Source organism: Ornithorhynchus anatinus, chromosome 13 (genome assembly GCF_004115215.2).
Source record: "Ornithorhynchus anatinus isolate Pmale09 chromosome 13, mOrnAna1.pri.v4, whole genome shotgun sequence".
Classification (NCBI taxonomy): domain Eukaryota; kingdom Metazoa; phylum Chordata; class Mammalia; order Monotremata; family Ornithorhynchidae; genus Ornithorhynchus; species Ornithorhynchus anatinus.
In genome coordinates this window covers 29,306,048-29,330,045 of record NC_041740.1, presented here as the reverse complement: position 1 = coordinate 29,330,045, position 23,998 = coordinate 29,306,048, and the positions used below count along the sequence as shown (strand labels likewise).

At 37.9% G+C, this 23,998-nt stretch overlaps 1 protein-coding gene across 1 annotated transcript in view; it reads left to right on the top strand.

Annotated features, from left to right (window-relative positions):
• PCLO (piccolo presynaptic cytomatrix protein) overlaps positions 1–23,998 on the top strand; it is a 288,802-nt gene that overhangs the window by 194,728 nt on the left and 70,076 nt on the right. Inside the window, exons 10-14 of the mRNA XM_029077273.2 lie at positions 1,840–1,965; positions 21,367–21,475; positions 22,008–22,075; positions 23,274–23,342; positions 23,455–23,666. Coding sequence (XP_028933106.1) covers positions 1,840–1,965; positions 21,367–21,475; positions 22,008–22,075; positions 23,274–23,342; positions 23,455–23,666 — 584 coding nt within the window. The remainder of the gene's footprint in view (positions 1–1,839; positions 1,966–21,366; positions 21,476–22,007; positions 22,076–23,273; positions 23,343–23,454; positions 23,667–23,998) is intronic.

Here is a 23,998-nt window from a genome sequence, read left to right as displayed (position 1 = left end):
AGAAATAGGGACAGGAAAGACAAGCGAGTTGCTCTGAAAAAGTGAAATTGGTGCAATCATTTTGGCAGTGGAAGATTCTGATTAGAAGGACTTCCACTTCTACTCAACCTGCATCACTTCCCCTAAGGGAGAGAGTTCCACTAGTTGTCCTGCGCAAAGAAAACTGCAGTCAGATGTCAGTGGCTTAAGACTATCAGTGTGCTGATGGACAGAATGAAGGGAGATCTGGGGCTTGTGACCCAAATCATCTCCCAAATTTAACTGAGCAAATGTCTTTTATTAAGCACTTACTGCATGCAGAACATTTTACCATGCTTGTAATTATAGTATTAAACTGTCCCAAAAGAGCCTCACAATGTATGAGGGAGAAAGAACATGTTTTATTCCCAAACTAAGGCACAGAGAAGTTAAGACACTGCCCAGTGTCACACAGCAGGCAGGTAGCAGAGCGAACATTAGAACCCATGTCTCCTGACACACTGCCCCATGCTCTTTCCACTAGATGATGCAGAGGATTTTGTTTTCTGAGAGCCTAGATTGCCACTTCCTGTTATGTGCATAAGATATTTTATCTTCACAAGCACCATTTTACTCTTTTTGACCACTGATGCTTTAGTTTTCCAAAAACAGGGTACTTTATATGTGCTAATGTATGTACTTAAGATTCATAGTCATTTAGCGGTTGGATGATGCACTTGATTTACAGTTTGGTAAAGTCTTTCTGAAGAACGATTGCTTTGCAAAATAAATTGCCGGAGTTAAGGACCAGATTTCTAGGTGTGTTGCGGTGAACTATTTAATCTTAACCTTCGAAGCCTCCTACAACTACAATACTAAATACAATTTCCTTTGAAGATTCTTTCACCAAAATGTGGCCTGTTATCAAAAAACAAATGATACATTTTCTCCAAATGAAGGGCAACTTGATTAAAAGCAGCCAACACAGTACAAACTGCTAATTGATCATTCTCCAACTATGTAAAGATTTTCAGAAATGAAATTTGAAATTCAAATATTTCAAGATATGATAGGAGAAAATATGTAATCGATTATGGATGCTAATTATCCATTAGTGTTCAGTATACATTTTTGGTAATGTTGAAATGTTCACTCAGAAACAATTATAAAGGCATTCATATTCAATATTTGTTGATGGTGTATTAAAGTCCCACTTAGGATTTGTAGCTGAAACTGATCCATCCACCCCTGAAATTCATATATTAATACCCAACCTTTATCTACAGGGAGGGTCTTCTTTCCCTACTCAACCACATTTGTGATTGGCAAATGTGATGCATGTGGTATGGGGTGGTGAATGTACATCTTGAATTGAGCTTTTCCATTTATTAAATTTCCACCAGGGAGATCCAAATCAGCATTCTATTTCATTTTGTTCAGCTCAGTTGAATGTTGATGAGTTATTAATGATCATAATTTCTTCCAACTATTTCTTTTTTTTTTTTGGTCTGCTATCTGGTCCAAGTGTTGACTTGAAATCCAAAGAATCTGAGGTAAATCATCTGAGATGATGCCCATGTGCAAGAAATAATACAGGCTATGGAAATTTGGGAGGCTAATTATTTTCTGTGAATAAGGTACAGCACAAGACATAGAATTTCTTTAGTAAAAATACTTTACGGAGGTTAAGAAATAAATGAAAGGATCAATTTAATTTCTTGTTACAGGATTTGACACTTCAATGGACTCCATCCTTCATTTAATGTGACATCCTGCATCTACTTTCCTTTTCAAAAATTCCAGTCTCTAAAGTTGGAGATCTCAAGGTGGTCAACAATCATACATTCTTACAATTGCATTTCTATCTATGTTTTAATGCAGGCAATGGATTAGGAATCAGAATTGTAGGTGGCAAAGAGATTCCGGGAAATAATGGTGAAATTGGAGCCTATATTGCCAAGATCCTTCCTGGGAGCAGTGCAGAGCAGACAGGGAAACTCATGGAAGGTAAGAATAAAAATATCATATTTTACAAAAGATTATCTGCACTATGGATCACCTGGGATATCAAGTTATACTGTGGTTAGGGAACGTATCTGCCAATTATGTTGTCATGTTCTCTTCTGAGTGCTTAGTTCAGTGTTCCGCACACAGTTGGTGCTCAGGAAATACCACTGATTGATTGATTGATTAATACCTTCTCTTAGAAGCCCATAGCTAGTTGTCCATGAACAGAACTTAGAAATGAATCTTCTTGCATGAGCGATAATAGTAATGCAAAGTAAAAGATGTTCATCATTACCGTTTTCATCATTGTTCACAGTCCAATTGAGCCATCCATTTTAAAACTTAGTAATCTAAAAATATGATATTTTATTGAGGAAAATAATTCTGGCTCTTTCTCATTCTGAGAAAAGTGTGCTAAAATAACTTTGAAAGCACTATTGGAAGTGTAAATTTACTACTTTGATGATGGCTACACCATTAGAACACTAGTGATAAACTTGTTAGGCTTTATGCTTCTTTGGATGACAGACACTACACATATCACTCCGTCATAATGAACTTTAAAGGATATCATCAGTGGGCCATAAAATATGAATTCAATCATTTTTTCCTTCACTGGCATTAGGATTCTTGAACACATTCAATGTTAATTTTCAACTGTTATTAAATGCCAGGGTGCTATTTTTCCTACATTGCACATTGATTTCCTAATAACCATAAAAAACACTCAATCATCTCAATTCAGGTGCTTTTTAATTTTTTGGTACATATTAATATTTGTTTGTGAAACATATTTGCCTCCATTCCATGATAAAATGGGAGATTGACTAATTTTTTTCCGGAACCAATTATATTAATTACACGTAAATTGGATGTGTTTTCCCCATCTATTTCCAACTTCTCTTGCTCATTTTTGTCCATTTTCCCATATTATTTCTAGTTGTATTACTTTATTAGGTTGGCACATTTAGTTTAATTACAAAAAAAACAAAAAAACTTGAGCTCAACTCTCCCTAGGCCTAATATAGTTTCAGCTGACTTGGGTATATCAGAGATGTGCAATCATTTATAATTTAAAGGCTATATGATCAATGATGTATGAGGTGATTAACACTCATTTGGGTGGTATTAGGTGGAAATACACAATAAATAATTCATTTGATAAACAACTTATCCCCTTAGAATATGTTTGACTGATTCAGTGATCAAAAATGAAGTGTTTTGCAGTATTATACACAGTTTAATAAAAAATGTTTTTGGATAAATAAAGATCACTATTACCTTCTAGCCTTGTTCAATCTGAACGATGTGTAAAAAGCATAATTCTTCATTACACATAGTTACTGCCAAATCCAGAAGTGGGTGTCTAATTTCTCTAAACCTTCTGAATGGTAATAAGTCAAGCTACTGGATTTATGGTGATGGGTTTAAAGTGGATTAATATCCTGAATCAGTAGCAGAAGAAATGCACTGTTTGCCTTACATGGAATCACTGAATTTGGTAATTTTAACAGAAAATTAATAAGCCACGAAATTTCAGTTTCATGGACTCTATTACCCTATTTGAAAAAAATTGCAAGATGTAAATGGAATCTATATGAAACATATGAAATATTCACAAGGTAGAGCCTTTTATTTGATCAGTTACATTTACAATGAAACTAGCAGAAAATTGAAAAAATAGTGTCCTCTAGCTATCGCCACATACTCAGAGATTTAAAGACTGGTTTTAAGTCACAGAAAGTTGAAATGCCCTAGTGCTGGGGAAGCTACTGAAATATAATTAGCTACATTTCTAAGATCATGCTTGGTTCTTTGAACGTAATCAGGCACTGGATCTGAAATATATGCTGACAATTTCCCAAGGTCAATCATTTTGTAAGATCTGTTTCTCTTTAATGATAATTTATTCCCTTTTCCTCAATCTCATCTATCTCACTGACAACTCCTTGGCCATGCCCTCCTTCTAACTTGGAACTCCCTCCTCCTTCATATCTCCTCCAAGAAGCTTTCCATGTTAAGCTATCTTCTGCATAACCTATGCATTTGGATCTGTACCCTTAAGCACTCCATCTGAAATCCATAATTTATTTATATTAATTTCTGCCTCCCACTCTATACTATAAGTTGATTGTGAGCATGGACTATGTCTACCAATTCGTACTGTACTATCCCAGGTACAGTGTTCTGCACACAGTAAGTGCTCAGTAAATACCATTGATTCATTCCAGCAATGCTTTCTGTCTTTTAAAATGATTTTCCTATGTTTTGGAATCCCCAAGCAGATTCCAAAATTTTTCTTAGCCTAATATTTGAAGTCCTACTAGCACATTTTCATTCAAATGAAGTATTTTCTTCAGTGGATTAAGTTCACCTACTTTCAGGTTGGTTGCTTTAGTCTTGTTACTATGGTACTGGGAAGGACAAATTAATCTTTTCCTGGTGCCTGTTTCTTCTGGATTTTCTAGGTGGATTTTTTGGGGATAAAGGATGGAAGTGATATTAGCATAGCTTTCTTATGTGTAAACAAGGAGTAACATTCATAATAATAATGATTATGGGATTTAAGTGCTTACTATGTGCCAAACACTGTTCTAAACACTGGGGCAGATACAAGATATGAGATTGGACACAGTCCCTGCCCCATATGGGGGTCACAATCTTAATCCCCATTTTACAGATGAGGTAACTGAGCCCAGAGAAGTTGTGACTTGCCCAAGGTCACACAGCTGACAAATGGCAGAACTGGGATTAGAACCCACATCCTCTGACTCCAGCCCAGGCTCTGGCCACTAGGCCATGCTGCTTCTCTTTCATTCATTCATTCACTTGTATTTATTAAGCACTTAATATGTGCAGAGCACTGTACTAAGCACTTGGAATATGCAATTCAGCAACAGATAGAGACAATCCCTGCCCAACACAGGATCCCAGTTTAAATGGGGAACAGTATGAAGTGGTTTGCCTCAAGCACAGATGTAGGATTCCCATCTGAAACTTATATAAAAGAAAGAATTATGGCTAAAGCATGGCCTAGTGGTTAGAGTATGGGCCTGGAAGTCAGAAGGGCCTGGGTTCTAATCCTGGCTACTTTACTTGTCCACTGCATGACCTTGGGCAAGTCACTTAACTTCTCTATGTCTGTTACCTCATCTGTAAAATGGGGATTAGTACTGTGAGCTCCATGTGGCACACAGACTGTGTGTAACCTAACTACCTTTTATCTACCCCAGCATATACTAAATGCTTAACAAATTTCATAGAAAAAATGAATAAATAATGATGTGGTTCTGCATCTGTAGGAAACTACATAGACCTAAGAAGAAATCAGTGCAGAATGATGGGAGCTGAGAATATATTCTGCTATATTTTGTCTCTGTGAAGGTTCTCCTACTATCTTTAATGTTGAAATCTGACCTTGAGGCTTAGTCATGAATACATGGAAATATCCAGGTTCATGCATCTCCTTGCATGTCTTGGTCAAATAATGGTAAAAACAACTTTGAAATGAAAGCAATGTATCAAGAGGAAGGAACAATTTGAGAACACTTTGTTCCATTAAAGTTATTCTTGTTTATTAAAAACAAAAGGGAATTTCCTCAGACATAAATGAAAAAAAGAAAATGAGTGATCAATGCCATGTTGTATATCTACATCAAAAATTCATTTATATATATATATATATAAAATACTAAATATGAGTTTGTAAGCTTTGGTATTCTTCCCTCTTCCAACAGTAGTTATCTTTTAGACTGATAGAATATAATTAAGTAATGTATCCAGCCTGATTTTGCAGCACCTTCCCAGAGAGCTAGTCTAAAATGCATAAAGCAAATCCATTAGAGCAGAGATAATGGCTTTTAGTGCTGTGAAGGTGAAGGCATCCCAGTTTGACTATTGAGTTCAGAATTTTGAAAGGTCAGTGTTCTCAGGAAAAACAGGGAGAACGATATCTTATTTTGCATAGCAGGCTTTTTGAAAATTGTATTTGGAAATCCTCACAGTATCAACTTCTCCGGATCGCAGCAGTGCCTGCTGCCATCCTTCCAACATGTAGTCTTTTGCAGTGCTGAGTGATAATTGGTTTACGTCATAATCATTGGCCCCTTTTCCTGAGTAATCCCTATATTCCTAGATGAGAGGTAGAAATGCCTATTATGCTATTAGTGTTTGGCTGAGTCTTCAATGAATATCAAGCCCCTTGAGGACAGTGTCTGGGCTTTCTGCTTTTAGAACAGTGCTTCCAAACTTGTATAGAACAGTGACCTTCATTCATTCATTCATATTTACTGAGTGCTTACTGTGTGCAAAGCACTGTACTAAGCACTCAGAATACAGTATAACAAAAGACGCATTCTTTGCCCTTACAGCAGGTACTCGATCACTAATGATAATAATGACATTCTGCTGTATTCTAATTTTTCTGTGTTTCATTTTTCAATATATTTGTTCAGTATAAAAAGAGTCATTTCAGTACTTGGTAATTAGAGGCCAGGACAGTGCATAGCTTAGAACGTTGCAGATTTTCTCTCATTGAAAATAGCCCCAAATTACAAAATGTGATTTTGTTCTGAGGATTAAATTTGGCAATTCTATGACATGTCCTAGAAATAGAACAATTAGTAATTCCAGTGAATTCTGGGCATTAGTCTGACGTGAAATATTAATCATCAGCAGGGTTTCAAGTCATAAAAAGTAGCTTCACTGAATGGGAAGAGTTTGCAGGAAAGAAAACAGCTAAATATATTTTTCCCTCATGTTTTCTTCTTCCAATTGCTGCCTCTTGCTGCTCACAATCAAATCCTTTGCTATAGGTAATACCTACTCCAAAAATAAGATCCATTCCCAGATGGATGCAGGAGGTCATTCCAGAGAGGAAACTAACCTGCCTATCTTACTCTTCTGAGAAAACGTAAAGCTTTCCAAGTAATATATCTTGAATCATTGAAGTTGTAATAGTGGTATTTATTAAGCACTTGCCTTGTGCCAAACACTGTAATAAGCACTGGAGTAGGTACAGGTTGGACAGAGTCCCTGCCCCACATTCATTCATTCAATTCAATCACATTTATTGAGCTCTTACAGAAAGAGCACAGGCTAGGGAGTTAGAGGACATGCGCTAATCCCGATTCTGCTACTTATCTGCTGTGTGACCATGGGCAGGTCACTTCATGTCTCTGTGCCTCAGTTACCTCATCTGGAAAATGGGGATTAAAAGTGTGAGCCCCATTTGGGGACAACCTGATTACCCTGTATGCACCACAGTGCTTAGAACAGTGCTTTGCAGGTCACTTCATGTCTCTGTGCCTCAGTTACCTCATCTGGAAAATGGGGATTAAAAGTGTGAGCCCCATGTGGGACATCCTGATTACCCTGTACGCACCACAGTGCTTAGAACAGTGCTTAGCACATAGTAAGTGCTTAACAAATACCATCATCATCATCATCATTGTGTGCAGAGCACTGCACTGAGCACTTGGAAGAGTAAAGTATAACAATAAACAGACACTTGAGGCTCATAATCTAAATAGAAAGGGGGACAGGTATTATAGATGAGGAAAGTGAGGTACAGAGAAATGAAGTTACTTGCCCCAGGTCACACAGAAAGCAAGTGGAAGAACCAGGGCCTCTGACTCCATTAGGCCATTATGCTTCCTTCAAGAAACCCTTCTTATTATCTAATAAAAGCCATTTTATTTCTATTCAAAAAGAAGTTGTAATAATACAAATTTAATTCAGTCAAATAGATTCTTCGGTGGGTATTGTGTTTCCTCCCTCATTCTGAGTATTTTAGGATTATTTTACTTTTGTCGGTGTAGAGTGAATTTGGATTATTTGGTTTTAAAATTGCAGTTTTCCAAGAATGAAGGAATATTTCTGAATCCAAGGTTTATAATCAACCAGTGGGTTGCAGAACATCCATTCACATTAAATGCTTAATGAAAAGTATTTTATCCCAGTATACCATTACATTATGAAGAAATGGAGTTAATTATGTTGATGGCTTCTTCAGATCATTCCTATTCTTCTACATATGAATGCTACCTATAAATCTGGAAAATGAAGTAAGATCTTCCCATATTGCACCTGGATTTGAGAAGTTAGTGGATGAAATTTCTTTCATCTTCTTTGACTTGTCCATATTTCCTTTGATGTAGAATCAAGAAGCTGTGAAACCTTAAGCCAGAGATCTTTAGACCTTCATTTTAATTTGGGTATTAACTGCTAGGGTATCATGTTTTGTTTTCTGTTGTGTATTCTTAAGCCTTTAGGTCTCTATTAAATACTTGGAAGAGTAATAATAATAATAATAATGTTGGTATTTGTTAAGCGCTTACTATGTGCAGAGCACTGTTCTAAGCGCTGGTGTAGATTTACAGGACAATGAGGTTGTCCCATGTGAGGCTCACAGTCTTAATCCCCATTTTACAGATGAGGTAACTGAGGCACAGAGAAGTTAAGTGACTTGCCCACAGTCACACAGCTGACAAGTGCAGAGCTGGTATTCGAACCCATGACCTCTGACTCCCAAGCCCGTGCTCCTTCCACTGAGCCACGCTGCACAGCTGATAGACACATGCCTTGCCCATAATGAGCTTATAGTCTAGAGGACAAGACAAACAATAATGAATAAATTATGGATATGTACATCAGTCCTGAGGGTGGGGTGAATAAAGAGTGGAATTCCAACTTCAAGGGTCACACAGAAGATAAGTGGGAAAAGAGAAAATGAGGGCTTAGACAGTGAAGGTGTCTTGGAGGAGATGTGGTTTTCTGTTGAATATGGAGAGGGAGGGTGTTCCAGTCCACAGGCAGAATGTGAGCAAGAGGTCAGTGGTGAGATAGACAAGAATGAGGTACAATGAGTAGATTGACATTAGAGGAGCAAAATGTGTAGGCTGGGTTGTAGTAGGAAAGCAGTGAGGTAAGGTAGGCAGGGGCAAGGTTATTGAATGTTTTAAAAGTGATGGTAAGGAGTTCATGTTTAATACAGAGGTGGTTGAGCAACTACTTGGGAATGGGACTAAGTGTGTAGAAAAGGCAGTATGGAGAGAAAATCACAATAATTGTGGTATTTAAGTGCTTACTATGTACCAGGCACTGTACTAAGCACTGGAGTGGATACAAGCAAATCCGGTAAGACACAGTCCCTGTCCCAAGTAGGGCTCACAGTCTCAACCCCCATTTTACAGATGAGGTAATTGAGACAGTGTAGTGAAGTGACTTGTCCAAGATCACACAGCAGACAAGTGGCAGAGCCAGGATTGGAACCCATGATCCTTTGACTCCCAGCCCCATGATCTATTCAGTACACCAGAAAATAGGATGGGAGGATGAGGGATTAGTCTGGGAAGGCTTCATGGAGGGGGAGATAAAATTTCAGCTGGGCTTTGAAGATGGGGAGAGTGCTGATCTGCCAAATATATATAGAGAGAGGGAGTTCCACACAGGAAACTGTGGCAAAATCCAGTTCCATAGAGTAGGGGAAATAGAGAAAAATAAGAACAGTATCTCATTCTGAACTGAGCCAACAACATGGTGGAAAGCATTCTGAGTATAACAAAGTATCTGACAGTATCATTTTACATACCCATGGATTTTGGATAGACTGATCCTTGAAGGAGTAGAATTGCTAATTTCTACCTTGGGCATTAGGTTATTAGTAACGAAATAAAACTGAAAGAACTTATCAATGAAATGTATTTACTGAGCTCTTATTGTATTGTACTAGGGGGAGTACAATTCAACAGAATTGGTAGACACAAGCCATACCCACCAGGAACTCACACCACCAAGGAGCTCACAAACTAGAGGGGGAGTCAGATCTTAAAATAAATTACAGATATGTACCTAAGTCTTGAGGGGCTTAGAGAGGGATAAATAAAGGGTACAAATCCAGGTGCAAGGGCAATGCGAAAGGGTGAGGGAGTAGGGAAAATAGTCGGGGAAGGCTTTTTGGAGGAGAGAGGATTTTAATAAGGCTTTGAAGGTGAGGTGAATGATCTATTCTCAGATATGAAGGGGGAAGGAGTTCCAGGCCAGAGGTAGGACATGGGCAAGGGGTCAGTGGCAAGATAAATGAGACCAAGGTACAGTGAGTAGGCTGGTGTTAGAGGAGTGAAATGAACATAATGGGGTAGTAGGAAATCAACAAAGAAAGATAAGCTGACATAAGCTACTTTACCTCCCTAATCAGTCTTCCATTTAGGGATTTGCAAAGTAGTTAAATGATTTGCTTTTGTTAGGTGAATAAACAGAGAGCGGTTCAGGCAGAACAGAAGTCCTGTTGGAGACTAAGACAAAAGTATCTTTAGGGATATTGAAATGATAGCTTGGGTTAAAGGAGTGAATGCTGGCTTAGAGATGTGGCTTTAACCTTAAATGTCACAAGCAGTTTTACAGTAGAATAGTTAATTTTCTGGATGACAGGCACTTATGTGAAACAAAGGGATGACATTTCCAGGCGGAAAGGTCTCTACTTCAGCTTTTTTTGATATCGTGTTACAGATTGTGTGGCAATGATCAAGAAAATGCATTACACATATGAGTGATCTTTTTTGTTCTAGAGGAATGCCATATTTGATCTGCAGCCAGGATGAGTTTAATCAAAATTTCCAACAGCGATACAGGAAGTTCACATTGAATTCTGACCCAGAGCTGTTGAAAAGGTAGTTTGAAAAGTATTAGATGCTTATCCTTTGGTAGGGATGAGCTGCAAGTCCATCATTGGTACTGTGTCTTGCCCTTACTGACTGTGTTTGTTCAATGGGTTCCTTATACTTAGTAATGTTAGGCATAAAGTGAGGTATTTTCATCCTTTGCCTTGCTACATTGCTTGAGAGTCAGGTGAGGGACAATTTGATTCTGTCTTATAGTAGATGTGCCAGTTGAGTCTTCAATTATTTCAATTCTTCTCAATTTCATGGTACAGTTGATCAGATCCACATTTTGGTATCTTTTAATTGTTTATCCATTTGGGGATAACCAGTTTAAATGACAGTGCTTCCTCCAACTTCCTTTCCTCCCTCTAGCTGATATAGTTTATAGTGAAAGAGCTACCCGAAAACATACTTAAAAAGGGGCAGTGGAGAAAGAGGAGAATCTGCAGAAGCTGCAGCAGAAGAGAAGCAGTGTGGCCTTATAGAAAAAGCATGAACCCGAGAGTCGAAGGACCTAGGTTTTAATCCCAGCTCCTCCACGTACCTACTTTGTGACGTTGGGCAAGTCCTTTCTATGCCTCAGTTCCCTTACCTGCAAAATGGGGATTCAGTACCTGTTCTCCCTCCATCTAAGACTGTGAGCCCCATGTGAGAACTGATTGTCTTGTATCTACCCCAGGACTTAACATTGAGTAAGAGCTTGACAAATATCACTATCACCATTATCATTATTATGTCAGAGCAAGTTTGTGGAAGAAGCAGTCAGAGAAAGCTTGCACAGTGAAATTGAGGGGAGAAACAAAGGCAGGGGAGGTAATGGCAGTTAACTTTGAAAAGCCCAGATCTTTCAATTTATTCAGTTGTATTTACTGAGTGCTTACTGTTTGCAGAGCACTGTACTAAGTGATTGGGAGAGTACCATATAACAGTAAATAGACATATTCCCTGACCACAACCAACTTAGAGTCTAGAAGGGGAGACAGACATCAATATACATCTCCACACCTGGCTCTTCCTACCTAGTTCCCCAGCTCTTTGCTGGGAGTCAGATAGAGGAACCAGTTAGTAAAATGGATTGATCAGATACTTGAGTTACATCAGGTTAAGTATGGGATAACCCCTTTCCTGAATTTTTCACCATTGATGACATATGGAAGAAACTTTAAACACTTATTAAAAGAATAAAATACAAAACTTGTTTCAATAAACAATTTCAAGAAAAAAAGTTGAGTGGTTTCTAAACTTTAAAAGAAAAGCAGTGTTCTGGGCATAAGTAAAGCTGAGTGATATTTAGGAATTTCTTGTGATTTAGCTTATATGTTGGAGCTACTAGTACTGAAAACTCTAAATCATTTAGAATACACAGTATTTGAAATGAAATAAGAAAGGGACATCATTTGGGATCAAATTTTATAGCATGGACATTTTTCATCAATTTTACTACCCACACAAAAAAACGAGGTAAATTATTTTTGTTTTGAAAAAAACCTTCAAATGGAAAATATGTTATTGGACCAAAATTGAATCTTCTTACTTTTTATAGCACCTATTTACTAAAACCTTAGACAGCACAATCAGCAATGAGGAAAACATATTTTCAAAGAAAATCCTGACCTCTCATTTTTTGAGCCATATTTCAAAGCAGAACACTGTTCTAAGTACTTGGGGGAGAGTACAATAGAGGGGTTTACAGTCTAGGGGATACAGACCCAAATGAATTTATAGACAGGAGGAAAACTATTTTTTCTGCTATTTATTTTATTAATGTTCAAATATATTATTATATTGTATATTAGTTTTATTATCAATGTCCAAATCCAAGTGCAAGGGTGATGCAGAAGGGAGGGTGAGTAGGGGAAAAGAGGGCTTAGTTAGGGAATAGTTCTTGGAGGAGATGTGATTTTAATAAGGCTTTGAAGGTGGGGAGGGTAAATTTTTGTTGGATATGAAGTAGGAGGGAGTTGCAGGCCAGAGGCAAGACATGGGCAAGGGATCAGTGGCAAGATTAGATAAAACTTAGGTAGAGTGAGTAGATAGATATTAAAGGAGCAAAGTGAGCATGCTGGGTTATAAAGGAAATCAGAAAGGAAAGATAGGAAGAGGCAAGGTGATTAAGTGTTTTAAAGCTGGTGATAAGGAGTTTGATATGGAGGTAGATGTGCAACCTATGGAGGTTTTTGAGGAGTGGGAAATCATGGACTGAACGTTTTTTCAGAAAGATGATCCATGCAGCAGACTGAAGTATGGACTGGCATGGGGTGAGTCTGGAGACAGGGAGATCAGTAAGGAAGTTGATACAGTATTTAAGGCAGGATATAATTGCTTGGATCAACAGTTTGATGGAGCTTAAAGGGAGGATTTTAGTGATGTTGGGAAGGTAGAACCAACATAATTTGATGACAGATTGAGTGTATAGGGTGAATGAGTGAGATTTCAAGGATAATGCCAGTGTTACAGGCTCCTGAGACAGAGAGGATGGTGGTTCTGTCTACATGGATGGGAAAGACGGGGAAGAACAAAGTTTGGGTGACAGGATGAGTTTTGTTTTGGATGCATTAAGTTTGAGATGTCAGTGGATATCAGTAGATATATTCTGAAGGCAAGAGTAAATACAAGACTGCAGAAAAGGAGAAGCCTCAGGACTGGAGGTGTAGAATTTTGGAAATCATCTGCTCGAGATGGTAGTTAAAGCAATGAGAGTGGATGAGTTCTCCAAGAGAGGGAAGGTAGATGGAGAATAAAAGGGAAGCCAGAACTGAACCTTGAAATATGTGAACAAAGTGTCAAGGTTAGGAGAATCAAGAACAAGGCACAATGAGAAGGAGATCTTGGAATATAGTGAGAGAAGATAGTTATGAGACAGAGCAAGAGAGAGAGAGAATGAGAGAGAATGAGAATGTTAGCATTGTGATTTAAATCCAGAGCTAATATTTTTTAGAAACTCCTGCCACTCCTGACTACTTGATATAGAAATAAATGGATAGCCTTTGGAGACTGTTAAAGAGTTTACGGTCACATGTAGAATATCAAATAAAAATAACCCAGGCAACTCAGGAGATCAGTGAGATAGCAATTTGGATGGAGGGAAAGGGGTGGATCCTGGAAATGTTGTAGATGAAAAACTGCCAAGATTTAGCCACAGACAGTTGACTGTTGAAGGACTATATGGAGTCAAGTAACATACCAAAATGGTAAGCTTCCGGGACAGGCATGGGGTCTGACAGTGAAGATAAAATGACATAATTGATTTGTAAGTGATTTAGAAAAAATTAAAAGCACTCTACAAATTCAGGGTAGTGCTTTTTTCTAGACTGTCGTTTTGGGCAAAATGGCCAAGAGGGTTACACTCTGACATTTAAGTATGTCTGGTCTAAAATAAAAGTGCTATGGGAGAAGGTGCTAGTGGAAAAAGTCTTGGGTCTGGGATTCAGAAGATTTGCATTTGAGTCTCAGCTCTGCCCCTCTTGTTTTTGTGTCACTTCAAGCTAGTCACACTCTTTGAATTTGGGACTGAGATTCCTCAGCTATAAAATGGAAATGATGACACCTGCCTCATAGAGAAGTTGGAGAACGAAAGTAGATAAGTGATATGAGAGTGCTTTGGAAAGGTAAAAATGGTATTCAAATTCAAGATTTGAATTTGGTCTCTAAATAAGACAGGCTATTATACTCAAGGGGATTTATCAGTTGGCCAACCATCTGGGCAGAGGATGTTAACAGGCAGAAAGTACATATAGTACCTGCTTTGCCCTGCCTCCTAAGGGATGGAGATGTACTTGGCAAAGCTGATTTCTTACCATAAACCCAAAGCATCTCTTTAGATACAAAAACATGCTGGTCTAGAGAGCTTGTTGCCCAGTATCATTCTGAAATATGTAAATCTTCTTCCACTCGCTCATACTGTAGGGGATGGAAGAGTGGTCCATTATCATCTTTTTAAGTCATGACCTGCTCTACTGATATGCAATTATATATCTTTTATAATTGATGGCAGTGGTATCCATTATGATAGCAGATGATAGTGAAAATGGAATGGAATTTAAATCTATTGAACTATAAAATAAGAGAGGATGAATAAACCTTTCAGCATTTGCAACCACATCTAATCATCCTTCCCTAAACAAATAACTAATCCACGGTTCAAATTCTATGATTTGCATATTGCATGTCATCTTCTCACGATCCAAAACTAATTGTTAGGCATATTGAATGAGACATTTTAAGGATGAGACTAATGATTCACCTGAGACAACATGCTACAAATTTTCATGGGCATTAGAGGTTTGTGGGGAAGGGAAATCTGGTATAATTCATAAATGGTATTTATTATGTGCTTACTGTGTACTAAAGCACTGTATAAAGCACTTAGGAGAATAGAATACAACAGAATTGGTAGATACATTCCACATGGGACTCAAAAGTCCTAGATGGAAGGAGTAGGATTTAATTCCCTTTGGGAAAATTAGGGCACAAGGAGCAATGTAGGAGATAGGGTGGGGGGTGGGGGGAAGGAGCGAGAGAAGCAGCATAGACTAGTAGATAGAGCACTGGCTTGGGATTCAGAAGGACCTGGGTTCTAATCACATCTCTGCTACATTTCTGCTCCATGACCTTGGGCAAGTTATGCAACTTCTTTGTGCCTCTGTTACCTCATCTTTAAAATGGGGATTAAGACTGTGAACTCTATGTGGGAAAGGGACTGTGTCCAACCTGATTGTCTTCTATCTACTTCAGAACTTAATGCAGTGGCTGGCACATAGTGTATAACAATTACCTTAAAAAAAAAAAAATGATTCACCCAAAATCACATAGCAGAAAAGTGGTGGAGCTCTGACTCCCAGGCCCATCCTCTTTCCACTAGGCCACATCGCTTACATCTTAGGCTAAAAAAATATTTTCTTTAGGGTGAAATTACCTTTATACTTCTTAACATATCAGATTTCCCTACTCTTAAATCAAATATTCAGAAGTGATCAAACCTCTTCAGTCTTTAGAGTACCCTGGCAATAAATATGAGGGAGAAAGTAATCTAGTCCATCACTCAACTTCCAGGTAAGCCTGGCTCTCTATATCATACAAGACAGGTAGTCAGAAGTCTGACTGATTCTAAAAGATGTCCAGAGAAGAAAAAAAAACTAGCAGCTTAAAAGATTCATTGCTGACTTGCAAATATTTCTCAAAGATCACTAAACCTCATCACATCAATTTCAACAGTTCCCCTCATTTCCCAGTGAAACAATAACTCACAAATGCCAGTTCTGCTAAAAATGAGCTCTTTTTAAAAAAGCAATGTCTGCAGTAGAGGATTACTATATGTTCTTTCATATTTAGAAATACATATCTGTAGATATATCTATATGCAATGTATATTTGTACATATAAATTTTCTGTTCATTTGCACCAAATGATGGAATATGAGGTAGATCTTTAGTTTTCCCCAGTAAATTATCATTCTATGTATAGCTTCTGGTGTAGTCAAAATATAGTAGAGAGAGCTAGAGCAGCAGCAGAACGTGGGTTTTTTTTTGTTCTCTGTACATCATTTTTCCGCTGAGAACTCCATAACAAAATGAATAATTTTGGATCATTCTTTTAGCGTCAAAGGGAGGTCAGTAATTATGTGACACTGAGTTCATTATTTCCAAAAGTATCTAGTGGAAAGAGAATAGGCCTGGGAGTCAGATGATCTGGGTTCTAAACTCAGATGCACCTCTTTGCTGTGTGACCTTGGGCAAGTCACTTAACTTTTCTGTGCCTCAGTTACCTCATCTGTAAATTAAGAATTAAATCCTACCCCTCCTACTTAGACTGCGAGCCCCATGGTAAACATAGTCTGACCAACATGATTATCTTGTATCCACCCCAGTGCTTAGTAAAGTACTTTACCCTTGTCTGCTCTGTGACCTTGGGCAAGTCACTTCACTTCTCTGTGCTTCAGTTACCACATCTGTAAAATGGAGATTAAGACTGAGAGCCCCATGTGGGACAGCAACTGTGTCCAATCTGATTAACTTGTGTCTATGCCAGCGCTTAGAACACTGCCTGGCAAATAGTAAGTACTTAAATACCATAAACAAACAGATAAATAAACAATGTCTCACTATGCGCAATGAATTAAATATGATCAACTGTCCTGGGATCTTGCAGATCTATTCCCAACTTTTTAACCCTTTAAAAAGGAGAACATGAAGCATTTCATTTCATCATAGAGAAGTGACTTGGTTATTTAAAAAGTGATTGCAGGACTGGAGTACGGCAGAGTGTGGCTTTAGAGAAAAGGGCCATCTTCAAGTGCATAACATATGGCAGATTTGGTAACCTAAGGCTAATCCTAAAGCCCAAGGGAAGTGTCACACCTAAGCAGAACAGGTACTGGTCTGTAAAATAGAACACTGAATTTTGTATCCCACATCATCTCCCCTTCCCTACCTCAGCCTGCAACAACCTTTCAACATTCACTTTCTCATGAACAGGTATTGTTTCACTAGAGATCCTACCTACTGTCTTTAGCTTTGGCTATCAATATTTTTTATGGTATTCAAGTGCTTACTCTGCATCAAACACTGTCTGAGTGCTACGGTAGGTACAAGTTAATAAGGTTGGATACAGCCCATGTCTTCCTGCATGGGACTCTCAGTCTAAGTAAAGTCATGCTGTAGAATCCATATGCAGTTATGGATTAGCTACAGTTATTTGAGTGTGACAAGGTAAAAGTTGAAATGGCCATATAAACCATCCATTTTCACTCCAGGATCCCATATCCATGCATAATGCCAAATCGTTTTAATGATGAATTATCTACTCTCTCATGACCCTTCTGTATTCTGGGTACCTCTGTTATTCAGTAGGAAAGTTCCCATTTCATGACTCAGCAGAAATCACCTGTTAGCATTGCTTTCCTCCTTAGTGATTCTTTGAAGGTCATATCATCAGGACTAACATAAAAAGATTGGGAATGAAATATTCATAATTGGTGCGTCTACAGGTTCCTTGGTAATAGTGGCATTTAAGAGATGTGTGTGCAACTTGTTTTAAGGATTAGTAAAAAGCTGAGGATTGTGTCCATTCAAAAATATGCTAATTCAATAATTTGCTCATTCAGATTTGTATCAATTCAAGAATGTATCCTCCAATAAGCTTGTTGAAGGTGATTGTTTTCGTAATTACAACAGGGAGTTGAGGAGATACACTTTTACATGCTGTTCTGTGACTGCAACCTTTTGTTGAGTGAAAGGGACCATAGAAATTAAATTAACTAGGAGAAAGCTCTCATCTCCATGATGAAGTTATCTTTTGACAAGAAAACCATCCAAGTCACAGCCTTTAGTGCTAAAGCTTAGGAGATAACAAAGTCCCAATCTCCAAACTATGACAGATATTTGGATGAGAAATATACTTTGAACACATTTTCTGGAGTAATATAAGAATTTTTAAAAAAAGCAACAAAAAACTTGGGTGGCATAAATGGGATGACTGAGTAATAATGAATACATCACTCCACCCACTATTAAATAGTGGGTCTATTCTTTTCAGGCTGTCTTTTTCAAAATATAATAATATTTCTGAATTAAAATGACCATTTATAGTCTGTGAGACTATATTCCAGAATTTTCATTTATTTTAATGCCAGATGAACACTGATTCAGGTTCCAAAATGAGTCATTTCAACTGCAATTTGAATTACTATCTTATTAGTTTTCTAGAGTTTCTGCTAAACCTACTCTTTTTCTGTATCTCCATAAGACTCATTTCCCTAAGAAATTTAGGGATGCTACTTAATAGTGATGACAGAAAAATACTCCATTCAAATACTAGTGAATAAACTTTCATAATGGCTAGGAGATAAACTCTGTACTAAAAACAATTATGTGATGTGACTTCAAAAACATCCTTAAATAATTTCCATTTTTATTCACCCACATGGGGTCTGATCTTCGTGGAGATTTTCACAAGTCCAGTACACGGCTTTAATCAGATCAAGACCCAGGTTGAGGTGCTGTGCTGCTACCACTAAAACTAGTTGTGGGTACATTTAGGTAAAAGGACTATTTTTTGATCAGATAAAGAGATACTCCATCTGATGAAACTCTCAGACATGGTAAACTTAATCATTTTCCTAACCAGAAAGCTCTACTAACCAGCTCTTTGGTAATATTTACTCCATCTATGGGCTAACTGGGTAGATTGGTGTCTTTTTGTTAGAAGTTTATGGATGGAAAAAAAAGTTAGATTACCAAGGATTTACCGTAAAATATACAGTAAACAAAGAATTAAGGATCTAGTAAATTATAGTAAACAAATTATATTAAGCAAACTATTTTTCAGTTCTACAGTAAGAAATGCCCAAACTTTTCCCCCTTGTTTGATCTTGAGAGGCAGGTCTTTGGGTTTCAATTTGAAGCAAAGATATACCATCAGTAGTACTATTAGGAAACACTGCTAAAAGAGGTGGGTTATTATAAAAGGATCTCTATAGATGGTTCAAGGAATGAGGCATGTTGAAACGAAGTTTTGAATGGGGAAAGCATTTGCCTCATTTTAAATGTTCTGTGAAAAGTGATATTTCGAATTCAGAGAGGTGCTGAACACTCTTTCCTTTGAAGTGACCCCTCTTCAGAGTGAGAATATCTAAGTGTGGGTTTTGCAAATGTAGCTCCTTAGTCTGAGGACACCAAAATCTGGGTAGAGACAGATGCTTTAATAAGAATTTGGAGAGACTGATTACCAAGTGCCAAAATCTGACAGTCCAATCCCTATACATTATTTGGAGCATATGTAGGCAGTGGAAGTGAAATGTGGAATAATAATAAAAAAATAGTATTGTTAAACTCTTTCCCTGGACCGAGCATTGTAATAAACTAAAGGGTCATCAACCCACATGGGATTATAAAACTAAATATCAGTGGTCTACTTATTCCCAGTGGATGTGCCAATCATCAGTCTTTATAAATCAATACCTTCTTCCACTTCCTAATTAAGAGAGACACATCCTGGATATCCCAAGTTCTACACAATGGCATTGTTAGGATGTCACTGTCTGACAGGGGGACTTGAAAGATGTATGTATCCCTGAAGCCAGGTGTAGAGTGTTGGAATTGTCATCTCCCTTTCCTCCTCATACCTTAGCTGGCAACACAACCAAAGTATTGAAAAGTAGCAACCAAATCATCAAAATGGCAATCCCTAAAAGTGCTTAGAGAGTGAAAATGTCCATGATGTGCTCTGTGACATGCCTAAAACCATGTCAGAACCAGTGAACCCCAGGACAAGTACCAATATGAAAAAAAAAAGGTACTGGCTACCGTCAGCTTCGGATCCATTTTAAACCTACTTTTACTGTGATTTAACTCAGTTCTCAATGCACTAAAGAAGACACAGTAAAGAGAGAAGAATTAACTTGAAAGTTATGGAAATGTTAGGATTGAAGTCCAGAAAGAATCTTCATGGATGAATTTGTCTACCTTTCTTCTTGGGCGAGGCTGGACACAAATCATTACTTAAAATGTCTGTTATTTGCCAGCACGTCTAAGCCAAAAACGAGGATTAACTTGGTTACTGGTTTACTCCATATTAAAGGATATTTCATTGTTAAGCATTAATCTTCTCAATGGAATAGAAAGTTTAGTCTCCATCCAAGGCTTATTAATCGCCTTACTTCACTCAATTTAAAGTACAGAAAAAAGTTGCTGCTTTGTGGGAACTGGTTAAAAAAAGAAGTGGAGTTTTAGCTTTTATTATCAGCGAAAATGACTTTTTAGATTGGAGGAATATTTGAAGTGCATAATTGAATGCTCACTGCAAAAGTGCAATGAATCAGCAGCTAGTACATATATCTGTCAAAATAGGCTAATTTAGATGATTCATTGAGTTAGTACTGTGTTCTCTAAGGACATTACCAACCAGATTTGACATACTTATGATGTGTCATGTAGGTTTTTTGAGGGCCTGGTGTGAACATATAGAATACCTGACCATATCAACATCTAAGAAATCATTTGTTTTCCCAGTGTTGACTGACTATTCATTGTGATCATTTTCATTAAAGTCAAGTGCTACTCACATTCATGTTTATATAGACTTTCCAAGGTAACTTACACAGAGATATATCTATATATTTAAAATATTTGGTAACAGCAGAATTGGATTAAAATAGCATTTATTGATAACAGTGTATTTATACCTATAAAAGTGTTCTTCCCAAATAAACCACCTTCCTAAAACATACTTAGCAATTACAGTAATTTCAGATGTTTCTGTAGCTATAATATGCTAGAAAACAGTTTGAGTAATTTATGTATAGCTACACTTCTGTTTTTCTAACTAATTACTTGTTAGCCCTACATAGGACCAGATTATCTTGTTTTCACACCAGGGCTTAGTATAGTGCTTAGCTCATAGGGAAGCAGTTAACAAATATCACAATTATTATTATTTTTTCTGCTTTTCTTCATTTTGACTCATTTAAAATTTTGGCCTTTTATTTACCTTTCTTTTCCACCATGAGCTCGTGCTTATTACATATGGAGTGTCTAACTCAACCTTTTATTAAGGGGATGAGAGAGAATTTCACGGTCTTATTGTTGTGCAACGGAATAACTGTGCTGCCTCAATTGACAGATTGTTCAGCAGAGTTTGTTGAATTGGTTGCTAAGCAAATTAAAGAATGCTTAGTTCCCAAAGGGCCAAACACCAAAAGAAATGTCAGACTTGACTCATCATCACTGATATTTTGTTTCTCCAGGAATGCAGGTGTTGGAATGGAATGGAATTCCCCTAACTTCCAAAACCTACGAAGAAGTCCAGTGCATCATTAATCAGCAAAGCAGGGAAGCAGAAATATGTGTAAGACTGTGAGTTTTTCCCCATCTTTCTGTTTCCATTTTTTTGGCTTTTCATGGCTTTTTTAATTTGTTTAAAACTGTTAAGGTTGGAACCTTTGTCAGTCCACAGGATGTCTCCATAACTAGAAAATAAAGTCATGTACGTTTTGGAGGATTCTTAATAAAGCCAAAGGTTGAGTAGAGAGAGAATTCAGCTAATTCTGTTCTTATTAATAATAATGTCAACAGCTCTTCCCTTTCATGTCTTTTATTGAAACATGCTTCATTTAGACGAAAGCCGTAATCATTTATACTCCATGAAAAATGTATGTATTTCTATATGAACTTACATTTAATCCATTAATGACTTCACCTTAAAGAATCATTTTTATCAGCTCTTTGACTTTCAACGGCATTGCAAATATATCTGGGCTAAGGAGGGGATCATGCTTGGGAGTCGCTTTCTCTCATTAACCACTTCTCATTTACTTACCGAAATAAAATAATGAGGGTTGAAGGAGGAAATTTCTTTTGTCTCAGGCTTTCGTGTTGCTTTCTTTAGGGACCTCAACATGCTGTCAGATTCAGAGTATCCCCAGAACCTGGAACTACATGAATCCCCTAAGGCCGGTAGGTGAAAGCCATCCATGTTCAAAAAAATCCAAGACTTAAAACTACTCCGGTTCAGAAGCAGCATGGCCTAGTGGAAAGAGCATTTGGGAGTCAGAGGACCTGGGTGTTAGTCCTGGATCTGCCACTTGCCTGCTGTGTGACCGTGGGAAAATCACCTAACTTCTCTGTGTCCCACTTAGCTCATCTGTAAAATGGGGATTAAGACTGTGAGTCCTAAGGGAAAAAACGGACTGAGTCCAACCTGAGGATCTTGTATCTACCCCAGCCCCTAGTAACTAGCTGGCACATATCATTTAAAAATGATAAATAACTGGGCTACCACATTTGAACTTCAGAACCCTGACAAAACCGAGTGAAACCCCAGTGTGTGTGATCAAGTTCCCATTACTTAGGAATGAATGGACTCCTCTGTATTCAGTCTATGATAGAGTCTCTGGCAAAATTTTAGACTTTGGAGTATTTTATCATTCGTGGCTCTTTATTAGGTAGAATGTGCTCAACACCATTGATAAATGAGCATCGACTTTATTCTCATTTGTCTTTAGACAATGTGAACTCCATAGCTAAATTTTTTTTTTTAACACAAAAACATAAAGATGTTCCCCCAAAAGGCTACCATTTATATTCTGGCACAAGGCCCCAGAAATTTTCAATCTGGGCTTGTCTCTTGTGGCTCCCAAGAGCCGTATTTTCAGAATTTTCCTAGAGGTATCAGACACCATTGAGAAGGAAAGGAAAAACCCAATTAGATCCCATAAAACTTGCCTGAAACCCAGGACAAAGTCTTTTCAATTCATTGTAATGTGTTTTTAGTGCTTTCTCCAAAGCATTTTGAGTTTTATTCTTCTGAAATTTGAACCCTAATTCGTTACCCTATTTATTTTGTTAATGAATTGTACATCGCCTTGATTCTATTTAGTTGCTATTGTTTTTACGAGATGTTCTTCCCCTTGACTCTGTTTATTGCCATTGTTCTTGTCTGTCCGTCTCCCCCGATTAGACTGTAAGCCTGTCAAACGGCAGGGACTGTCTCTATCTATTGCCGACTTGTTCATCCCAAGCGCTTAGTACAGTGCTCTGCACATAGTAAGCACTCAATAAATACTATTGAATGAATGAATGAATGAACCCAGGGCTGCATTTTTCATTCTGATCTACTTTTCTGCCCTATTTTCATTTCCCTCTGCTCCTCCAGGACTTCCTTTGAAGTCAATGAAAGTTTCTCATAATGAAGACTTATGTGAAGGTGCAAAGGGGAACAAAGGTAAATGTTTTGAAACATGTTTTAATTTATTTCAAAGGTTAGTACTGGGGCTCTTGTTAAACAGAACTCTAGTAGTCAGAGCTATATTTAAAGCAAGCCTCTTTCATTCCAGTGGACAAAGCAAAATCTCCAGGTGTGGACCCAAAACAGCTTGCAGCTGAACTCCAGAAGGTCTCTCTTCAACAGTCGCCCCTGGTCGTATCTTCAGTGGTTGAAAAGGGTTCTCATGGACATTCAGGCCCTGCGTCGGCAGCATCCAGTGCCGTCCCCAGTCCTGGCCAACCCGCATCCCCCTCGGTGAGCAAAAAAAGACACAGCAGCAAGGTGAGATACTTGGAAACCCACTAGGGAAGTATCCATTGGCTTGTGTTATTAGGAACGGTACTAAAGACTGAGAGAATGAAATGATGATAACAGTTGTAGTATAAGATAAATGTTTATTAAGCATGAAACACTGGACCAAGCATGGGGGTAGATACTAGATAATCAGATTGACTGCTGTCCCTGTCCCATGTGGGGCTCAGAGTCTAAATCAGAGGGAGTATTTCATTCCCTGTGAGAAATCTGGGGCACAGAGGAGTTAAGTAACTTGCTCAAGTTACACAGCAGGTAAATAGAGCCAGGTCTATAAGAGCTGAGGTCTCCAGGCTCCAAGT